Genomic DNA, 20,671 nt, shown 5'->3' with positions numbered 1-20,671 from the left:
AAATTTGTTTGTTGTTAATTAGTTTCATTTATTTGAGCAAACAGTTAAAGGTATCTACAATTGGTAAAGTGAACATAACCCTGCTCCTGCGGTTAAGGTGTGTTTCTTGTTTTGCGATGCTGTTACCAGGCATTTTTAATGTTTTCCAACATCAAAGCTAACTGCGGGCGCAGTGGTAATAATAAGTGCTAATCCGTTTTGTAACTTGCTCATTTTACCGACTGTACTTCTCGTTTGTCCTTGGATAACCTGATTTTAATATGAAATCTTATCACTCCATTTACTTATCTTGTTTATTGATATTTTTGTTATTGATTATTGAATTTGTATTTTATTCTATTCCAAAGGAACAAATTGAAGGCAATTTTTTAATTTTTAGCATGCTTTAAATTGGGCATCTTACATAAGTAGGCTAAAGTTTCATTTTAAAAATAAAGAAGATAAATAACAGCAAAGGTAGATAACGTGTAATGACATTTGTGATAAGTCAAATTTATTACGAAATGATTAAATACTGCAAGTCATTGGGGGCCTACGACGAGTGTTTTCATTCTTGGAATGTGATTGCTTCTTATTTAATATTAATCTTCACAACATTTCAAACGCAAGTAAAGTGGAAATCACATCAGAAAGGAAGTCGAAGGTGTCATGGGATTGATATACCTACACGTTTTTGACGTTACTTAAATTATTGCACCGCTCATTTGCTCTATAGATTCTGCTACAAAATAAAATTTCAACTACAATAATAAATTGAGATAAACCATGTGATGAAAGTTAATTCACTTGATTGTTAAAATAATCCTTTTCTTTCAATGTTCAAATGGCTGGAAGAATCTTTTTATAGAAATTACTGTGGACAGTTTTCTTACTGTGATCACAAAATTATGTAGTGCACTATAAAGAAACATGTTTCAAATTTACAAAACTAAAGATAATTGTGGTATTTTGTGTGAAAGCTTATTTTATCGCTCAAGTTGACTAAAATTTATTATGTATGTTGGAGGTAATGATCACTATACTATTCATATTCCCTTAAAAATTGTAACCCACATAAACAAAAATTACAAATATTAAAAATAATCCACCATTTTTTTAAAGAAAAACTCATTCTTTAAATCCTGCTTGTTTCAAAATTCTAAATGCATCATTTAGTTTTACTTTAAAATGCATTTTGAAATAAATTGAAAAAATGAAAATGACAAAACAAAATACTGCCTGCTCGACTTCCAAGCAATTTATAAACATTAATAAACAAAAAATTCTGTCAAACCGTCCACTTTCTAATCTGCTAATTTCGAGGATTTCAAGTACCTACTAGTAGTGAAAAAAATAATATACGTCTGTTTCAAATTAAAAGCGCCACTGATGTTGCTAACTTTCTTAGTTGTAGAAATAGAAGACGAAATTATCAAAATACATAAAGATTTTTCAATCATTTTTGATCTAGTTATCCATGAAAATGATTAAAACATAGTATCTGTTTATTATAAGTAGTAAGTTGTAAATCAAAACAAGAATAACAGGTGAAATAAGTACCTAAATATTATCTGAGCATTGTACCAATATTTATACCCTCTTTTCTGTAAGACAACTTAGAGGTGGGTCCCAGTCCACTTGGGAACCACTGAACCAAATGTTGATATCAGATTTTCAATTGGACGAATTATTTCAAAACGGTGACTTTCAACTTTTTTGTTAATGGAATGCCATAATTTTTTCATTATTGGGATCCTAAAAATATTCATGTTATGATAGTATCGTGTTTCTTAAAAATGTGTCATTTCTTTCCCCATCAAAAAGTAGACTAACATTTTAATGTAGTAGCGCATGAATGTTCTACGCTCAATGTTCTTTTTGTCCAAATATATAGTGGCTTTATTGTTTCTTTTGTGTCTACCGCTACTTGATATTTGGACAAAAATAAGATAGAGTGGTTCATTCATATGCTACTGAAACCTTTGAATTTTCTTTCGAAATTGGTTTCTAGTCTATAACTTTTGATTGAGAAGTCTGATCGGAAAAAGTACGAATTGTTTTGGATTCTACGCACCAAAATTAATAAGAAAAAGAGTTTTCCCGAGAAATTTTGGTGCTGTCGATTTTTGGAAAAAAGGAAGGTTATACACTGCCTTTTTTTGGAGGCCCGAAAAAAAATTGTCTCAGATCGACTCGGAAACAAAATTTTCTTATAGAATGTGGCCTGTAGAATCCATAATTTCAAACAGTTCCAAGATTGGGCTACTAGTTCAAAAGTTACAGCCCTTTGAATTTTTCGGTTGATGTATTGTTCCATCGTTCTTTATTTTAAACGTGTTGTGTGATGCAGAATGGAATCAAAGAAAATCTTTTTTAAACACGTTTTTTATTAGGTCCTATTGCGGCTATCGATTTCGACCTATAAGGTCATCTTCAGGCCGAGCGTCATACGGTGAAATGAGGAAGCATGTAATATTATTAACGGTGTTATATGTATTAGTTATCAGGAAAGATATTTTTAAGTACCGTAGAATCGCCTTACTTTGCCCATTAAGCCAAACTTTGCCCACATGCTAGGCAATTTAAAAAATTCGAAATTATCCATTTGGCAACTGTGGCAATGGTGAATGCGTGGGGGTATGCATGTTCAAGGTTGATAGCATGTGTAAAACTGCTCACATGCATTTCTCGAGTGCGCTTGGTGACACATAGTTCGCAGGTAAATATTACTCTTTTTTGTCTTATTTTTTACGTAAATTGTAAGGTTTGGTGCGGGATACGTATTTGGGTTGTAGTTTTGAGCTATTGACAGTAGTTTTATATGACCATTAATTACTTCAATATATCCACAGATTAATATTTAAAAAATTATTTTTTTATAAATTTGAAAAAATAAAAGTGGGCAATGTTATCCGCAATTTTGTGATGAAACCTAAGATTTATTTTCAAACAATTATACGTCAATGATCGTAACTTATAGCATCGACATAATTATTTCAGCAATGGGAAAGTATAAAAGACGGCTAGGGGCGCGAAAATATATGGACTACGAAGCTAGTGCATTAGAAAGGGCCTTGCAAGCAATGAAAGAGGGGATGAGCAGTCGGAGGGCTGAAACCCTGTACAACATCCCGAGAAGGACGTTGTTGAATAAAATGAAACATATACACACCGGCGATGTTGGTCGACCAAGTCTTTCTCAAGCAGAAGAAAGAAGCTTAGTGGACGTCCTAATAGCAAGTGCAGAATTTGGGAGTCCTATGACAGAACTAGACCTAAGAATGCTGGTTAGAAATTATCTGGACCAAAAGGGGATCTCTCTGACTTGTTTTAAAGAAAATTTGCCAGGAAGAGACTGGGTATATTTGTTCTTGAAGAGGAACAAAACCAAACTAACGAAAAGGACCTGCCAGAATATTAAAAGATGCCGCGCTGAAAAAACCTCAGAAGAGTTTGAAAGTTATTTTCAAAATTTAGAGACGACTCTGCAAGATGTTCCTCCTCAAAATATTTTGAATTATGATGAGACCAACCTAAGCGATAACCCAGGTCAGCATTATTATAGCTTAAAGTTTTTTTAATCTAAATCTTAATATTTTAGGAACCACGAAGTGCATATTTTTCCGAGGAACCAAATATCCCGAACGACGAATGAACACCACTAAAAGTGCCATTTCTCTTATGTTCTCAGCAACCGCAGCTGGTGAACTCTTGCCATGTTATGTAGTGTACAAAGCCGAGCGAATGTACAGTTCTTGGATAGAAGGAGGTCCACCTAACACAATTTATAACAGAACGAAAAGTGGATGGTTTGACGCTGGTACATTTGTTGATTATTTTAATAAAGTTGTGATTCCTTGGGCAAGAAGATTAAAAGGACCCAAAGTTGTTATAGGGGATAATTTATCCTCTCACCTTAATGTTGATGTGTTGCTTGCCTGTCAAAGGAACAACATCCGTTTTGTCTTTCTACCTCCGAATTCGACCCACATAACACAGCCTTTGGATGTCAGTTTCTTTGGGCCCTTAAAAAAGGCTTGGCGGACAATCTTGCAAGATGTCAAACTAAAATATCCCTCTCAAACTGTGTGGAGAAATCGTTTTTCCCAGGTCTTTTGGCCAAGCTAATAAAGACGATCGAACTGAAGTCGGAGAAGAATATAAAAAATGGATTTAGAGCGACTGGAATTGTCCCCCTTTGTCCTGATGAAGTTTTAAAGAAAATGCCCACAGCAAGGTACAAAGAAAGAGTTTCACGAGAAATTGATAATTCCTTATTAGACTTTTTGCAATCCCAAAATAAACGCGGCGAAAGGGTTCAAAGGAATAAAAAGAAAATGTTGCACGTTGAACCTGGAGCATCAGTTTCAGTGGCAGATCTCCCCATTGCCCAGAATAAAACAAGCGTAGAATATGAAGTTCCGGCCATAGAATCTGAAGTTCAGGATGCAGAACCTGAAGTTGACAGCGTAGAATCTGAAGTTGAGGACGTAGAATCAGAAGTTCAGACTAGAAGCGACCCTGAAGAAAGACAAATAAAAGTTGGCGACCACGTAGTTGTAGAGATTAAAGGAAAAAAGTTTCTAAAATACCATTATGTGGCAGTTGTGTTAGAAACAGATGATGAAAACGACTCGCTTTTTGTGAAGTTTATGAAGAAAGGCCTGGCTGGTTTTATATTTCCTCCCATGGAGGATACATCTACAGGGTGATTCCTATAGTACCTGCCACCGTTTGGGAGCGTATAGGGGGTGCCTAGGGGAGTATTTTGATATAGGACACTTGGGGTCGGAAATCTAAAATAAGGGCGCCAGAACCAAATTTATCTTCTGGAATTTCACGCCTGTATGTAGGCAACCCAACCGACCGACGTTTCGCGCGGAGCGATGCAGAGCGAGTTAGCGCGAGGAAGCGACATGGGAGGGAAGGAGGGAAAACGACAGTCAAAAGCAATAACGTTTACAAGTGTTCAACGTGGCCACCGTTGTTCTCAATGCACTTCCTACATCTAGCCAACTATTATTATACTATTGCCATAGTGTTTATTCACTTGATACGCGTCGTTGCAGACGGGATTTCGTGGGTTTAAACAAAATTCTGATCAAGTGTCAGCCACACATCGCCGCCTGAGATCGCTCCGTGTGCACCGCCGGCCGGTTGGGTTGCCTACCTACAGGCGCGAAATTCCAGAAGGTAAATTTGGCTCTGGCACCCTTATTTTAGATTTCCGACCCCAAGTGTCCTATATCAAAATACTCCCCTACGCACCACCTACACGCTCCCAAACGGTGGCAGGTACTATAGGAATTACCCTGTATAATTAACATTTCAGATGTAAAACAAGTTTTGACGCAGGGGACTGAGAAATGGAGGGGAATTTATATTTTTAGTGATATAAAACCCAGTTTTAATTTAAAGTAAAATGTTGAACCTTGTTTTTATGTATCTACCTACCTTAGAGTGATATTTTACGTTTTATTTTATGTTTAATATTTAGAATCTAAATTTTGTTTTATAGTTCTTAAGAATTTTTGTTTAGTTTTAAGCGTTTTGACAAAATATATTGGTATTTTTGATGGAAAAAGTGTATTTTTAAAATCAACTATGCTTTAAAATAAGTTTAAAATCACTTTACTTGGGCAAAGTTACCCATACATGGCCTAATTATGCCATAATATACAATTCTTATGAAGTGGGCAAAGAAACCCAAAGTGTGTTTAACTTTGCCCACCTACTTTTTATTTTTTTTTCAGTTGCAATTGAGGCGTTAGGGTTTCTTAAATGTATCATGCACATCACCTTTTGTTAGGTATATGTGTAGTATATATTAATAAACCAATATAATGTTAATAAAAAAAAATATGATGAATTCAAATGAAATATGTGGGCAAAGTAACCCGGTTCTACGGTATACTAAAAGTGAGGTTGTGTATAATTCAAATTTTCTTTCGAAATTGGATTCTAGACTATAACTTTTGATTGAGAAGTCTGATCGAAAAAGTACGAATTGTTTTGGATTCTACGCACCAAAATTAATAAGAAAAAGAGTTTTCCCGAGAAATTTTGGTGCTGTCGATTTTTGGAAAAAAGGAAGGTTGTACACTGCCTTTTTTTTGCCCGAAAAAAAATTGTCTCAGATCGCCCCGGAAATAAATTTTTCTTATAGAACGTGGCCTGTAGAATCCATAATTTCAAACAGTTCCAAGATTGGGCTACTAGTTCAAAAGTTACAGCCCTTTGAATTTTCTTTCGAAATTGGTTTCTAGTCTATAACTTTTGATTGAGAAGTCTGATCGAAAAAGTACGAATTGTTTTGGATTCTACGCACCAAAATTAATAAGAAAAAGTGTTTTCCCGAGAAATTTTGGTGCTGTCGATTTTTGGAAAAAAGGAAGGTTATACACTGCCTTTTTTTTGCCCCAAAAAAAAATTGTCTCAGATCGTCCCGGAAATAAATTTTTCTTATAGAACGTGGCCTGTAGAATCCATAATTTCACACAGTTCCAAGATTGGGCTACTAGTTCAAAAGTTACAGCTCTTTGATTCTGAAATAGATTGAAATGTTAGTTTATTTTGGAATGGAAAGAAATGAATTTTTAAGAAAAATGAGATACTACCGTAAAAAGCTTTGCATATAAATATATAAAGGTTAAAAGAATCTTCTGAATAATTATAAAAAAAGATGGCGTTCCATTAAACAATACTCCCATTGAAAATCTGATATCGCACCAGACTTGTAGAGAATGTCCTGAAATATATTACTGCCAAATATTTTGAAAATAGAAGGTACCCATAGTGTGGCTAAAAAAAATACGGCGCTTACTCTGAAACAGGCTGTATACATATTTAAGATATATACCTTCTTATGTTAAAGAAGGTGTTAAAAAACGTTTCCATTTTCTAAAGTACAGAGCGCATAAAAGACATTTTCTAAGAAATAAACTTACACACAGCTACCTATACAGGGTGATGACTTGCGTAACGCATAATAGGGATTTCAAAGTAAAATTCATAACATGCGATTATTGCAGGCTCCCCAAATTATTTTAGAGCAAAAATGTATTAAGGTTTTTCGTAGAAAAAAATTTTTTACGTCAATCAACCGTATTATAGTTTTCATTTTTTTCATAATAAAGACGGCGAAACTTGGAAAAATAAAACCCCCCATCATTTTCAATAATCTGTGATGCCATGGAATTTTATAATTTCAAAAACTACGTCAATATCCGTCATGCCATGAAATGTCTGCTATAAAACAAATCAAGTTCTATCAAAAAGTATTATATTTAGAACAGCGAATTCAACATAAAGAAAGACCAAATTACTAAAAACGGTTTCCTAATATAACAATTTACAATAAATGTTCGAATAAAAGCCGCCATTAACTGCAATACAGTAACCAAGTCGATCATAAAATCCATTTCGAACTGCTGCTAATTGATAACTGGATATCTTTTTGTTTTAGAAAATTCCATGGCATCGCAGATTATTGAAAAAGATGCGGGTTTTATTTTTCCAATTTTCCGTCTTTATATGAAAAAAACTAATACCTACGGTGGTTTGGCGTAAGAAATTTTTTTTTACAAAAAACTGTAATACATTTTAGCTCTAAAATAATTTGGGGAGCCAATAATCGCAAGTTATGAATTTTACATTGAAATCCCTATGATGCGTTACGCAAGTCACCACCCTGTATGCTAGCATTATTGATGCATTTTAGTTTTTGTTCATAAAATGCTTCCTATTCATCCACGAAAACAACTTTTTACATTCTTTATAATAGGCTTTACTGGATTTGGATTTTGCACCTACCAACTTTTCTTCTGATTTTGCAACAAGTCATTGAACGGATCCAGTGTACCTATTATCTTTTTCAGCCGAAGTCATTTTATTTACAAAGACGGTGATTTTTATAAGCAAACACCATGTGACATTTCCATGGCAATCATAGAATTACGAATAAACAGTCCACTTAATTTTAAACATGTGTTCGAGCATAACGTCAATATGAATTTATTTTGTTTCGCTTATTTTTAAATTATATTGCAGGTATAATAAAAAAATTACTATAAGAAACACGTGTATAATTGGTCGTTAAAGCACTTGCTCCGCTGCGCGTCGTGCCATTAAACTTGTTGCGCGTGTTTAAAGGCTTGATTATACACGTGTTTCTTAATTTTTCTTTAAAAGTTATTTTTAATGAGTTAAAACGTCGACATTTGATGAAATTTTAACATGTCCAAAAAACGGTGATCGCAATACTGCAATAGCCACCTAGCTGGAGCACTCGCTGGAGCATTTTAGGTAAAAGAAACCGAAGCGGTTCCTGATCGCAAAAAGATTGTTTGTAGGTAATTTTCTCCCTTCTTTGGATCCAATTAAGGAATGGAAAATGATTCATTTCCACGTACAAACAAAAAGTTGTATTTATTATCACATGAAGTAGCTATTTGCGGTCATCCTTTTAAATGCAATGTTCGAAATGTTTCAAGGACGATATTTGTGGTGGAAAATATGAGTTTTATTGAGATGAGTTCTTCGTTAAGTATTTCGTCGAGGAATTGAAGTATTTTTTAGTGAGCGCTGCTTGGATTGTGAATAATATTGCTGTAAGTATAATTAGGTATGAGAGATGAAGTTGGCGCCCTTTTATATTTACAGTACGACGTTAGTGGTTAGTATGAAAATCTATAAACGGAGATAATTTTTTTGAAAAAACCATGGTCAAATTTTTAATTGCCCATTGTGCTAGTCAACGTGCCGCACCATTCAATATAAAATGACTTGCGCGTTTGTAACAAATCGTTTTCTAGTATTCGCTTGATAGTGACGTAGTATTTAACACGTGTTTTTTGCTTTAAAAGATAGCGATAAGCGGAGTTAATATTTTTTTTTATTTTTTAAGTAGGAAAATTGATAAACGCGTTAACAGTACCCAATTTGTGTTGTAAAAAGTTCTTACATAAACAATTTTTGACCCTGCAGCATCGTTTAAATCGCTCTTTGGACGTAAAGGGTAATTTATTAAGCTTATGTAGGTATGTATATAGGTTTTTTGAGGATATCGTTTTATGTTTGTAGTAATCGCAATAAAATAATCAGATAACGTACTTCCGGATAAAGTAGATAGGAGTATTTGATAAACACCTATACGCATATGCTTAAAATATCACTGAATATTGAATGGTGTAAGTTTAACGCCCTCTTTCTTACCCACTCTTCCAGCAACTGGCTAAATTTAGTACCTGCATGTTGCTTTGTTTCAGGAACAGAAACTGAAGAAATGGAGGGGTCAAACGGCGTGCCGCATTTAAAACTATCGGTCGATGAAAATAGGCTGACAGAAGGCGCGCGAAAAATTATAGAAGAAATAAGGCCTTTTTGGAATTTGGAAAACGTACAATTTGATGTAAGTAGGTTAGACGTCCTTGTGCATATAAATGCCAAAATGTACATAACTTTTCCCCAACATTTGTTGTGCAGTAGCCCAGTAGGTACTTACTTGCCTGAATTTAAATTCTAGTAGCTATACCTACCCAAGTGTGAATTCTGTATTTTCATTTGCATATTTCACAGAATTTGATAATGAACACAATATTTTGGCTTAATTTTGTAACGGTTATAGATACTCTTTGAAGACGTCATTCGTTAGCATTTTGTTATTGAGATAATCCTAATAACAAACACACACATACCTATTTATACGCAACTTAAGCTTGGTCTCATTTACGTCACACTATAGGTTTTTAATGCAATTATAAATAAGATTTGGCCATGAATTAAAGTACAAGTAATTATTTAAATTTTTTTTGAAATAAACAAGTAAATCAGGGACCACGTAAAGTTTTCTATTTATGTAACAGAAAATTACCAAAACCGTCTTTACAAATACAAAATATTTAGGCATGTATACCATATAGATTTGAAATAAACTTCCTTATCAGAATCAGTCCTCATTTCATACTTATTAATATAATAGGTAAATGATTCATTAACACTTTCTAGTCCCTACATGTACGATCACAGACTAAAGTAACGATAATCGGAAGCTTACTGCCACTTAGGCAACCAACCATACACTATCTAAACTGGCAACGTTGAAGTGTAACTTTTCCAGCGGGAATTCGTGTGGGACGGGCCACTGACTTGTAGTATAATTACAAAAGTTGGTAAAACTGGATTTTATGCATTACATATATTCTTATTCATATTAAGTTCTTATTTTAGTGATCCAGTTTTGTTACACACTGACAAAAAAGACCCACGTAAACGCAGTAAAAAAATAAAGTTAAAGATTTGAATAGTACTTGTGTGTTTTTTTTATATTGCATAATTCAATTGTAAAAAAAAACAGTTTGTTCTATTTTTTTTTAAATTTAGGTTGTTTTCAGCCAAACCGAAAGTCCAAAAATTGTAATTAATGTCAGTGAATCCTTTTCTTTTTACTCCAAATCGAAAAAATAGAGATAAATAGCGTACAATTCAGAACAAGTAACCGATGAAGTGGTAATTTATATTCCCTCAGCGAATCACATTTCCCTTTATTGGAAGAATCATAATACGAACATACTACTTATCGAACAGGTAATTAACAAGGTATTTATTAAAATTTCCATTGTTAGGGGCTGTACGCGTCGCGTCTTGTTTCTTCTTTTAGCAGTTTCTTCGTCCCTGCCTTGATATAAAGGGAGTAGTAGGTGTATTGCAACAATTGGGAAAACCAATACGCAAAATTCAAAAAAAGATTTACTAATTCTTGGAATTATACCGAAGCAAGCACGACAATACGCAATGCCGTGCGGCCCATCCCCCATGAATCCCCGCCGGGAAACTTACAATTCAACGTTGCTAGTTTAGATACTGTATGGTTGCATAAATGGCATTAAGCATCGGATTCTCATTACTTTTGTCGGTGATCTTTCATGTACAAAGTTAACTTTGCCAACAAATAGCATTTATAAATTTACTCTGGCTGATTAAAAACAAGTATAAATTGTGCACGAGCGCATATTTTAAACCGAAATAGCTTAGTAAATAATTGGGTCCCCTGACACTCAATTTTTTAGATATTGACATCTTACGCTGTCACTTCGCTAGTAGAAATGTCATGTCGTTACAAGCCCCTGTGAAGATAAAACCAATTCAAAGCAAAATCTTCCTTTATTCATTAATTTTGCAAAATGCATTTTCTAGATGCACAATAACTAACTTAAATGTTCTTTCCGGATTTGTCAATTTTTCAGCAAAAAATCCTATTAAATTAGGATATCCCTCTCTTTGTCCGCCCGTCCGTTTTTATCGCATTTTTCAAAAAATAAAATGCACTATTACGAGTGTTCAATTATTCATCAATTTTGTCAGGAGAACGGCAGAACACATTACACTAGATCTAGATCTTGTAGTCGTCCTATCATAGTTCCTTTTTTGGTTTGTAGAGCATAATACTTATTAATTCAATAATTTCATGGGGTAAAATATAAAACACATTGACTTGATGCAGTCACTAGATTTTATGGTTTTCCGTTTTACTCACTTTTTGGTTATTAAGTTGGTAGAGCAAAATCTTCATTTATTCATTAATTTCGTGGTGGATAGTTTATACAGGGTGTTACATGACCGCATGTAAAAAAAAATTGGGTGATAGAGGGGATCAAGACAAGCACTTTTTCCAAATAAACCGAGGGTCCAACGTGTTTCGTTTGGGCGAGCCACCATCAAAGAACTGGTGGAATTTGATTTTTTTTAAATTTTTTTCTCAGCAACCATAAGAGATGGGTGGTATGTCTTTGAATAGGTTTTCGGGTATGCCCTATCCGATTTTGAAAAAAATTTCAAAATTCCTACCATGAAAGGGCGCACCCCTACTTGGGGGTGCAAAAAAAATTCTGATTTCGACGAAATTTGGTATCCGGGGGTTTTTGAACATGAAAATGCCGAATTTGGAATTAGTTTTTGAAAATTCGAAAAAAAAAAGTTCCACTGCAATTCTTGGCCGGATAACGGAAATGGAGAGAATTCCACCAAATTTGTTGTGTAGGTACATACTTGATGAGTTAAGGAACAAAATTGTCGAACAGATTTTTTAAAATCACTTTTCAAACAAAAATTATACTCATTTGAAGATTGAGCCCTCGGGTTACAAAGTGTCCCCCGCCTACTAGTGATTGATCTAATTTCGAATGTAGTTAATTGAAAATGTCGCAAATAACAAAAAAATAACGAGTACAGAATATTTTTTTACTCCCGCCTAAAACACCGTGCACACCGAGCGATAAGAAGTCATCTTCAAAAACAAATGCTACTTTATGAAAAGAAACTTTCTTTTTGGCAAAACCCACTTGCCTATTTAAATCGCATTAGATACTGAGTGTCCAACAGTGAGCTGGGTAGAGTGTTATCTGGAAAACTTAATGCGAATAAATTTCGTGCAATTTGTTATTCCATGTGTCCGTTTCAACTAAAATATTTCAAATTTTATATGATGATGAATCATCATTGATGATATATGGTTAGATATAGGTATACCGGTAATTGAGTCACTTCGTTATTTTAAATGGATTGGATACTGTAATTTTATTATTCATTTTTTAAATCACTGCAAAATTTGCTATAGGAAATAAGAATAACCATAGACTAACCCAAACGGTTTTTGAATATGTTTTTTTCAAAGTTTCCCTTAACACAAATATGATGTTTGGCAAAAAAATGTTCTTGTGTATAGGTAGGTATGGACAAATCATTGGAAAATGTATGCTCGGCGCCCTAAAAAACATGACATGATGCCTATCAAAACTATACACAAAAATTTGCAGCGCGAATACGAAAAAATTTCCGTGATTTATATTTGGAAAATCCAAAATTCGTAATCCTCAAATTAAAAACTATAAATATCGTTTCACTAATTACATCAAAAGAACTCACCCCAAATTGTTCTGCGATACGTAAGGCCACAAGTCACAACCGTTACGGTTCGAATATCAGCAACTTCTGTACGACAATCGCCACTAATGTAAGGTAAAACTGCTCTTTATTGCAAGTGATGAAATTTTCCCCTGATAACAGATGACCCTGACTAATCCAAAACTGGTCTCTTTATTCTCTTTTGCATAATGTAAAGTTTATGAGTAAGCCCTCTTCGCCTTGAAATCAATATAATAAATAAAACGGATTTCGTACACTATTTAAGGGAAGGTACCATTTTTAGCGCATTTTTTTACGAATTAAAAAAAAATCTGCTATTGTTTGCCGTTGCCGTTTTGAACTACTTCTAGGGAAATGGTCCTAGAGTCCTGGAATTTTTTGCAGTACGGGGGCTTGGGGGGGGGGGGGGTTACAAAATAATTTTATCTCTTATTGTGTTCTATTAAAGGTCTCAACAAAAGGAACGTTTTCTACCAACTACTGCTCTTCTTTCTGTCTTCTTATCAAAGTACGGGATGGAGGGGGTGGTACTGTAATGAAAGGTCTCAACGAAAGGAATTAATTTCTATTGGGGTTGTTCGGAAAGTCATTTCGTTTTGTGTGGTGAAAATGAAAGACGAATTTTTTAAAGTGTATAAACATTTTATTAAATTATATATTCTCCATTTTGGTCCAATACCTTTTGCCATCTTTCGGGCAGGAGATTGATTCCACGCTCATAAAACTTCTGGTCTTTGCTGGCAAAATACTGGTCCAAGTGAAATTTGACGTCTTCATTTGAGGTGAAGGTCTTCCCGTCCAAAAAATTTTGCAGAGACCGGAACAAGTAGTAGTCTGAAGGTGCCAAATCTGGAGAATATGGTGGGTGTGGTAGTACATCCCATTCAAGCTGTAAAAGCTTTTGGCAGGTTACCAAACTTGTGTGAGGTCTCGCATTATCGTGGTGGAACACTACACGTTTTCTATTGACCAATTCTGGCCTTTTCTGTTTAAGTGAATCGTTCAATTTGTCTAGTTGACCACAGTACACTTCAGAATTAATCGTGGTATTGTCCGGTAGAAGCTAAAAAAAAACTATCCCTTTGAAATCCCACCAAACAGATAGCATAACCTTTTTTTGGTGAATATCGGCCTTCGCAGTGGTTTGAGCTGGTTCACCTTTTTTACTCCATGATCTCTTCCGCTTAACATTTTTGTAAACAACCCATTTCTCGTCGCCAGTAATGATACGCTTCAAAAATGGATCATTTTCTTGACGTTTGAGAAGCAAATCACAGTCGTTCGCTCTGTAAGAACATGTGGAACCCATATATTAAGTTTTGAAATAAAACCAAGACGTTTCACGTGATGATGAACGGTCGAATTCGATAAATGTAACCTCTCAGCAATCTCACGAGTTGTTATTTGACGGTTTGCATCTACCAATGCCTTTATTTCGTCTCCATCGGCTTCAACGGGTCTTCCAGAACGTGGTGCATCTTCAAGATCGAAATTGCCGGAACGAAATTTTGCAAACCAATTTTGGCATTGTCGTTCAGTCAGTACATCTTCTCCATACACATCGCACAATTTCCGCCTTGCCTGAACTGCATTTTTACCTTTTCGATAGTAAAAGAGTAAAATATGTCGAAAATGCTGATTTTGATTTTCCATCTTTGATAGGGCACCAAACAAAAACTATTGCAAAGAATCAAACAAAACTTTTAACATAGGTACAAGCATTACTATGTCAGCTGTCAAAATTTTAATGTTTATGCGACTTAAGTGTAAAGTTGGCTGTGAAACAATACAATTAGGTTCTCTGTTGAAGAAAAACGAAATGACTTTCCGAACAACCTGATACCAACCATGGCCCTCCTCCTCGACCTCTTATCGTGATCAGGTATATTCCCTTATACCTCAACAACGGATTGTCAGAAGAAGATACTCACAAAGGGCGATTGAGACGTCTGCAAGAAATATATCCATTGGTGATGCCAAAACAAAAGCTATTTCGGTTAAAAAAATGCGCTTTATCTGCACAAGAGTTGTGCACAATTTGTACTTGTTTTTAAATACAAACAGGTGTCTCAACTAACATTTGAATTCTGTCACCCTTTGAAAGTTAAAAAAAATCGAACGCCTCAATTTTGTATTCAACAGAGAACAAATTTAACCACAACTTTAATTTCGTCCCCCTAGGCTGGGTGGCCATCCTCCGTAACCATATCCATGACCATTTTAAATAGCACGATGAGCGATGCAGATGCATTAGATACACCATTTCATTCTTTGATCAGATTTAACACGAATTTTTAGCGAATTTTTTAAGAATTAAAAATATGTGCTATTGTTTGTCCGTCCGTCTGGATCCACTTCTGCGGTTTTGAACTACTTTTAGGGGAATGGTCCTAAAGTCCTGAAATTTTTTGCAATACATATAGCCTATACCTTGAAGGTCTGGCACAGACGGTCATCAAATTTCGGTGTTATTTGTTGGTCTCATATTTTGGACAGTGAGCCTGGAGCGTGAGATTGGATACAAATAATAATTTTCTACTTTCTAATTGATTTTTTTAAATGGGCGCTAAAAAGGAATAAATAAAAATTAAGTAATAAGCGTGGAATTCAAAGCAGGGATGTTTGTGAGAAGTAACACCAGTTACAGCATACCTATTTTGACCTTGAGATGTACACATGCTCCTGGTTCAAGGCTATTCGCCACATGCTAAAGGATATAGCTAATTATAGGTTTTTGATCGTTTAAGTGTCATTGACCATTTTGCCATGTTGAATGCGGAACCAGATCCCTGTTTTCAGGTTAGAGATCTGACTCACTCAATAACCTATTAGCAATAACCTTGGGGACGAATAACTTTGAACTTGGCGCATGCGCAGATCAACATCCCTGGTTCGTGTGCGAATTCCACACTTATCTAATTGTCTTTAACCGTTTTATTGCCTATGTAAAAAACAATTAGAAAGTAGAAAATTGTTATTTGCATCCAGTCTCGCACGCCAGGTCAACTGCCCAAAATATGAGACCTTCAATGTAACTACCAAAAATAACTCCGGACCAACTGCCAAAGGACCCCGGCCCAACTACCGCAATACCTTCACACACCCCTGGTCAAATGCCAAAATATAATCTCGCACCCCGAGCCGAAATATGATCTGAGGGCACGCTAGGTCAACTGTCAAAATATGATCTTGCACTCTGGGCCAACTTCCGAAATTAGGAGGTGGCCCATTCTCACTGACCCCAGAATTCTCCCACGGTCAAGTGCCGGACTACCTACTGAGCTGCAATGACATTCTATGTCAAACCAAGGGGAAATCACTGTGATATTTTTACACTTGGTAGAACTTTCGAGATATTTCAAGGAATTTTGAAGCTTTTGAGGTATTTTATTTTTAATCTAGTTGGAAGTCGATTGGTATCGTTAAATTCGGCCAAAAATCCTTTTTTTGGAAAGTGCTTGTCAAAAAACGATCGCCATTTGAAAAATGTTAGACGGGGAAATGTGAGTTTGCTAACTTGTGTTATTCCTATCTATCATATTAGTTACAAAAACTGTAAAACAGTGTCATATTGTCAATTTTCTCCCATCGTCTGAGGTTAGTTTAAGTCCGTTCATGGCCACCTAGGTGCAATATTAAAAAGTGACTAAAAAAATGAAGTGAGCGTAAAAACATTCCGATCCAGAATTGTCTCAAACAAATGAAAAAATATGTAGGGTGTTCTATTTCAAAATCCAAAACCGGAATCATTTCCGGTGAAACCAGATGTGACCAGAAAGTGAAAAATATACTAAAAATTCTCCTTCTGATACCATTTATGCGAGGGGGAAACCACTCTTTCAATTTGGTGTACATGAATTTTTCATTCCAGTTTCATTCCATTTTCAATCTTTCAATATTATCATTATCAGTTTCATTACTTTCAATCTGTTCATTCTCTTTTCATTCTATTAATTCTAAGATTAATTCTTTTTCATTCTATGAATTCTCTTCATTTATTTTTCATTTCCTCATTTTTTCTTATTACGGTTATAAATATTTTTCATTAACGGTTTCATTATTTACAAAAACGAATAGTTCATATTCAATTCTTACGATTTCATTCTTTCATTATTATTTCAATCTTTCATTACACACTTCAATCCTCTCATTATTTCCATTTTCAATCTGGTGTACAAATTTTAAGGAAGTGGTTTCCCCCTCGCATTTATGTATTACTTACAAAATTTCATTTTGATATGGGTATCTATATAATACTTCTCTGACAGATTCATTGGCACCATAGGTACTCTTATTTAAGTTTTGCATAAATTCATATGCAAGCTCACATTTTGAACATTTCCTGGGCGAAAGCTGTTCAAACGGGGACGGGAACTGGGTAAAGGATTTATTTAATTATGAATATGACCTTAGACTTTTTTAAGAAATGTGACTTAAATACTAATCCAATACGTATCATGGGGAGCTATTTGCATTAAATCATAATGTTTTTGCAATTTCCATTTTTGTATCATGCAAGAACTTCTATTAATATAATAACCTTTATCAATCATTATTTATTTTCAACAAATCTTAATAGTCAATAATTTTAAATATAACTGGGTTAAGTAGGTACTTAACTATTCTGTGATTGATTATTAGGTATACATTTTGGTGAGCTGTTAAATTGCAATTTATTTGTTTACAATTTAATTGATATTATGCCCGCAATAATGTATGTCAATTTTATCATATTGTTTCGTTAGGTATTAACAAATGGCTACACCAATAAATTAATACGATGTCGCGAAGAAAACGGTCCCCCTCATGAAGCTGTACTTGTACGTGTTTATGGAAATAAAACTGAGTTAATGATAGACAGAAATGCGGAAAAGAGGTAAAATTTGATCGATTGTACTTTCGGTATACTCTGTCTTTTTTTTCAGAACCATTCTGATATTAAACAACTTAGGATTACCACCGCGCCTGTATGCAAGCTTCGAGAATGGTCTAGCTTATGAGTATATACCTGGTAGAACATTAAATTGCAATACGATTAGGCAACCTGAAATTTACAAACTAATTGCAACACATCTAGCTTACATGCATAAGGTACAATTACCTAATGATCTTGCAAAAAAACCTATGCTATGGGAAAAATTAGAAGATTTCTTCAACATGTTACCAGAGACCTTTTCGGACAGTGCAAAACATGAGAGGTAAATTTACATTGTTTGATAGGTCTTATACTGAATTTTGGTAGGTACAACGCTACTATAATGCCACGTTGTAAAATGCAAGATGAAATTAACATGCTCAAAAAGAAATTAATAAAACTCAACAGCCCACTCGTTTTCACCCACAACGACTTGCTACTTAATAACATTATTTATTCTCAAGAGAAAGGAAGTGTCGAATTTATAGATTTTGAATACTCAGGAGTAAATTACCAAGCCTTTGACGTTGGAAATCATTTTAATGAATTCGTCGGTAGGTATGTTTGTTTTTTCACAAGACGTAGGTTTGGTACAAGCCATTTTACAGGTTTCGAAAATATCGATTATTCGAATTACCCGGATAAGGAGTTGCAATGGAACTGGCTGCGAGCGTACTTATCCGAATTACACAACTCTGAAGAGATTTCTGATAGGGATATTCACAAATTGTATGTACAGGCGAACAAATTCGCACTGGCGTCGCACATGTTTTGGGGTGTTTGGGCTCTCTTACAAGCCGAATATTCGACTATAGATTTTGATTTTATGGGGTAAGTTTTTCACTGAATTTGTTACTTTGTACATTGGGCATGTTTTTAGATATGCGGCGATCAGACTGAATGAGTACGCGGCAAAAAAGGAGGCCTTTTTGGCTTTAAATTATCTCAGTTAATGAACGGTTTATCACATTCATTGAAATAGATCTGATTCCATTTTTTACATTGCAATACGAAAGCTATATTATCCGAAAATGATTGGTAAATTATGAAAAATTACAAGAGAAAACTTTCTAAAGCATCATATTTTTTGTATGTAGGTACATCACTCTTAAAAACTATAATGTACTTAACAATAAACATAATTAATTATAAATGTTCTTAATCTAATTTTGGATGGGATTTGTATAAAGTTGTACAGCTAGAGGTGAACCCGATAAAACATCGTGTGAACGAAGGTAATCTGTGAGTCATAATTTAAGAACGGTAGGTAGTGTATCAAAATGACAAGACGGTTAGGCGGCGGCGTGAGCGAATTCGTCAAATACGGTGAGTAATGGCGCAATGAATACCTCCAGTGGTGTCGTCAACAATTAACGGTAATCCCAGAATCAAACCATTCGAACTGTTAGGTTAACGAAGGCGCTTCAAACAGCGCTGTCCAACACAACACAAAGACACCTGTGTTGTATAGGTATTAACGGTGGGTAGGGAGACACAGCCAAATGATATGGTCATGTACAAATTGTGCGGGTTCGAACCTGGCGCTTTATAATGCTATGTGGCCCACGTTGGGCGCCAAATAAAAAATTCTAATAAGCCACCCACAAAACACCTGTCCTAGCTGAATTAAGCTCGGGTACTAACATTAACATTGGGACATAATTTGGGCTCGATTAACCGCAAAACCAACCATTTACAGATGAAACAAATTTATTTGACAAAACAATCAGGTTAAAATAAACACAGGCACAGGTGATCAATGGACAATTAATTAAATCAAATCTTAATTACTTTAAATTGTTAATAATTCAAAATCTACGATCAATTGCGATTTTCAAACTAAGAGATGCACAAAAGATGATACTTCGGAACTGCACTTCACTTCACAGACCACGTTATAATTACTGATGTAAAATTGACCCTTGGATGGTACACAAAACCCCCTTTAACTGATAACTTGAAAACGCTTGATAACCGGCCAACAGCACAAGTACGACTAAACTTTTTTGTAAACGGAAAACACACTTCCGTGATCTCGACCTTTAACACAACGACTTAAATTTCTTTAACCACTTCCTTCCACAAAACTTTATAACTGCGGCAAGATGGACTGTCTTGCAAAATAGGCCCAAATATGGCAAATGCTGCCTATCTTACAAAACGCTTCGCTACAGGCATAGAGTAAAAAAAACGCCCACCAAACAAAAAGCGCTTGACCCGCGTCTCCTATTTAACAACTCTTAATTAGTGTACGCCGCGATAAGAAAACTTCTTATCTACGTCCGGAGAAAGCATGAGATAAACTTTAAGAAATACTATGCTAATCATTTCCAGATGTTCGTATAACACGTAAATACGTTACGATTGAATAAACAAAACAAACAATGCAATTATTAATGACATGATCGGCGCATTGCGTTCAATCCCAATTTACAACCACGTTTAACGTCAAAATAGAGGGTGGTCTCATCGTTAATGCAAATGTGGAAACGAAACAAAACAAGCGCATGACATAGTGTACACAACAATATTTACCTACTTGTAATACTCCAATCCATCGATTATCTCTGTAATGCATCGCGGCAAAAAGACGGGATGACGGAATGTGAGAGAGAAAGTAAGGAGTCACTTCTGTGGCAACACACCAAATGCCGCTTTCGAATTTTTTTTTCTCGAACTCGATATTTGTTGCGCCAACATGTAGTTTTCATTTGAGTTACTAAAGAATCGCCTGGAAAGATTCATCACCTACTTAATAATTACCCGACACTTTCTTAAGTTGCTTTATGAATGAATTTTGTATTTTTATATTCAAGATATCATGATCCAAAATATAAAAAATTCTTTCTTTCAAAT

At 34.9% G+C, this 20,671-nt stretch overlaps 2 protein-coding genes across 7 annotated transcripts; both read left to right on the top strand.

The window, feature by feature from the left end:
• Positions 1-2,519: 2,519 nt before the first annotated feature.
• On the top strand, positions 2,520-4,766 carry LOC116164708. 2 transcript variants are annotated; one of them, XM_031478916.1, is made up of 3 exons: positions 2,520-2,698; positions 2,980-3,528; positions 3,581-4,766. In XM_031478916.1, exons 2-3 carry the CDS (start codon positions 2,982-2,984, stop codon positions 4,105-4,107), a joined length of 1,074 nt encoding a protein of 357 aa, XP_031334776.1. In that variant the 5' UTR covers positions 2,520-2,698; positions 2,980-2,981; the 3' UTR covers positions 4,108-4,766. The 2 variants fall into 2 exon arrangements, with proteins under 2 accessions (XP_031334776.1, XP_031334775.1); XM_031478915.1 differs by lacking the exon at positions 2,520-2,698 and having other exon boundaries at positions 2,739-3,528.
• A 3,672-nt stretch (positions 4,767-8,438) lies between these two features.
• LOC116164707 (ethanolamine kinase) lies at positions 8,439-18,890 on the top strand. Of its 5 annotated transcripts, XM_031478914.1 has the most exons (8): positions 8,735-8,995; positions 9,061-9,167; positions 9,246-9,388; positions 17,646-17,776; positions 17,826-18,098; positions 18,143-18,369; positions 18,424-18,646; positions 18,696-18,890. In XM_031478914.1, exons 3-8 carry the CDS (start codon positions 9,263-9,265, stop codon positions 18,766-18,768), a joined length of 1,053 nt encoding a protein of 350 aa, XP_031334774.1. In that variant the 5' UTR covers positions 8,735-8,995; positions 9,061-9,167; positions 9,246-9,262; the 3' UTR covers positions 18,769-18,890. The 5 variants fall into 5 exon arrangements, with proteins under 5 accessions (XP_031334773.1, XP_031334770.1, XP_031334774.1 ...); XM_031478913.1 differs by lacking the exons at positions 8,735-8,995; positions 9,061-9,167 and adding an exon at positions 8,439-8,588; XM_031478910.1 differs by lacking the exons at positions 8,735-8,995; positions 9,061-9,167 and adding an exon at positions 8,590-8,653.
• The last annotated feature ends 1,781 nt before the right edge of the window (positions 18,891-20,671 follow it).

The sequence above is a fragment of the Photinus pyralis genome, unplaced genomic scaffold (genome assembly GCF_008802855.1).
Source record: "Photinus pyralis isolate 1611_PpyrPB1 unplaced genomic scaffold, Ppyr1.3 Ppyr1.4_LG2, whole genome shotgun sequence".
Taxonomy (NCBI): Eukaryota; Metazoa; Arthropoda; class Insecta; order Coleoptera; family Lampyridae; genus Photinus; species Photinus pyralis.
Note: the sequence above shows the minus strand (reverse complement) of the source record. Positions and strands in the feature narration are given on the sequence as shown.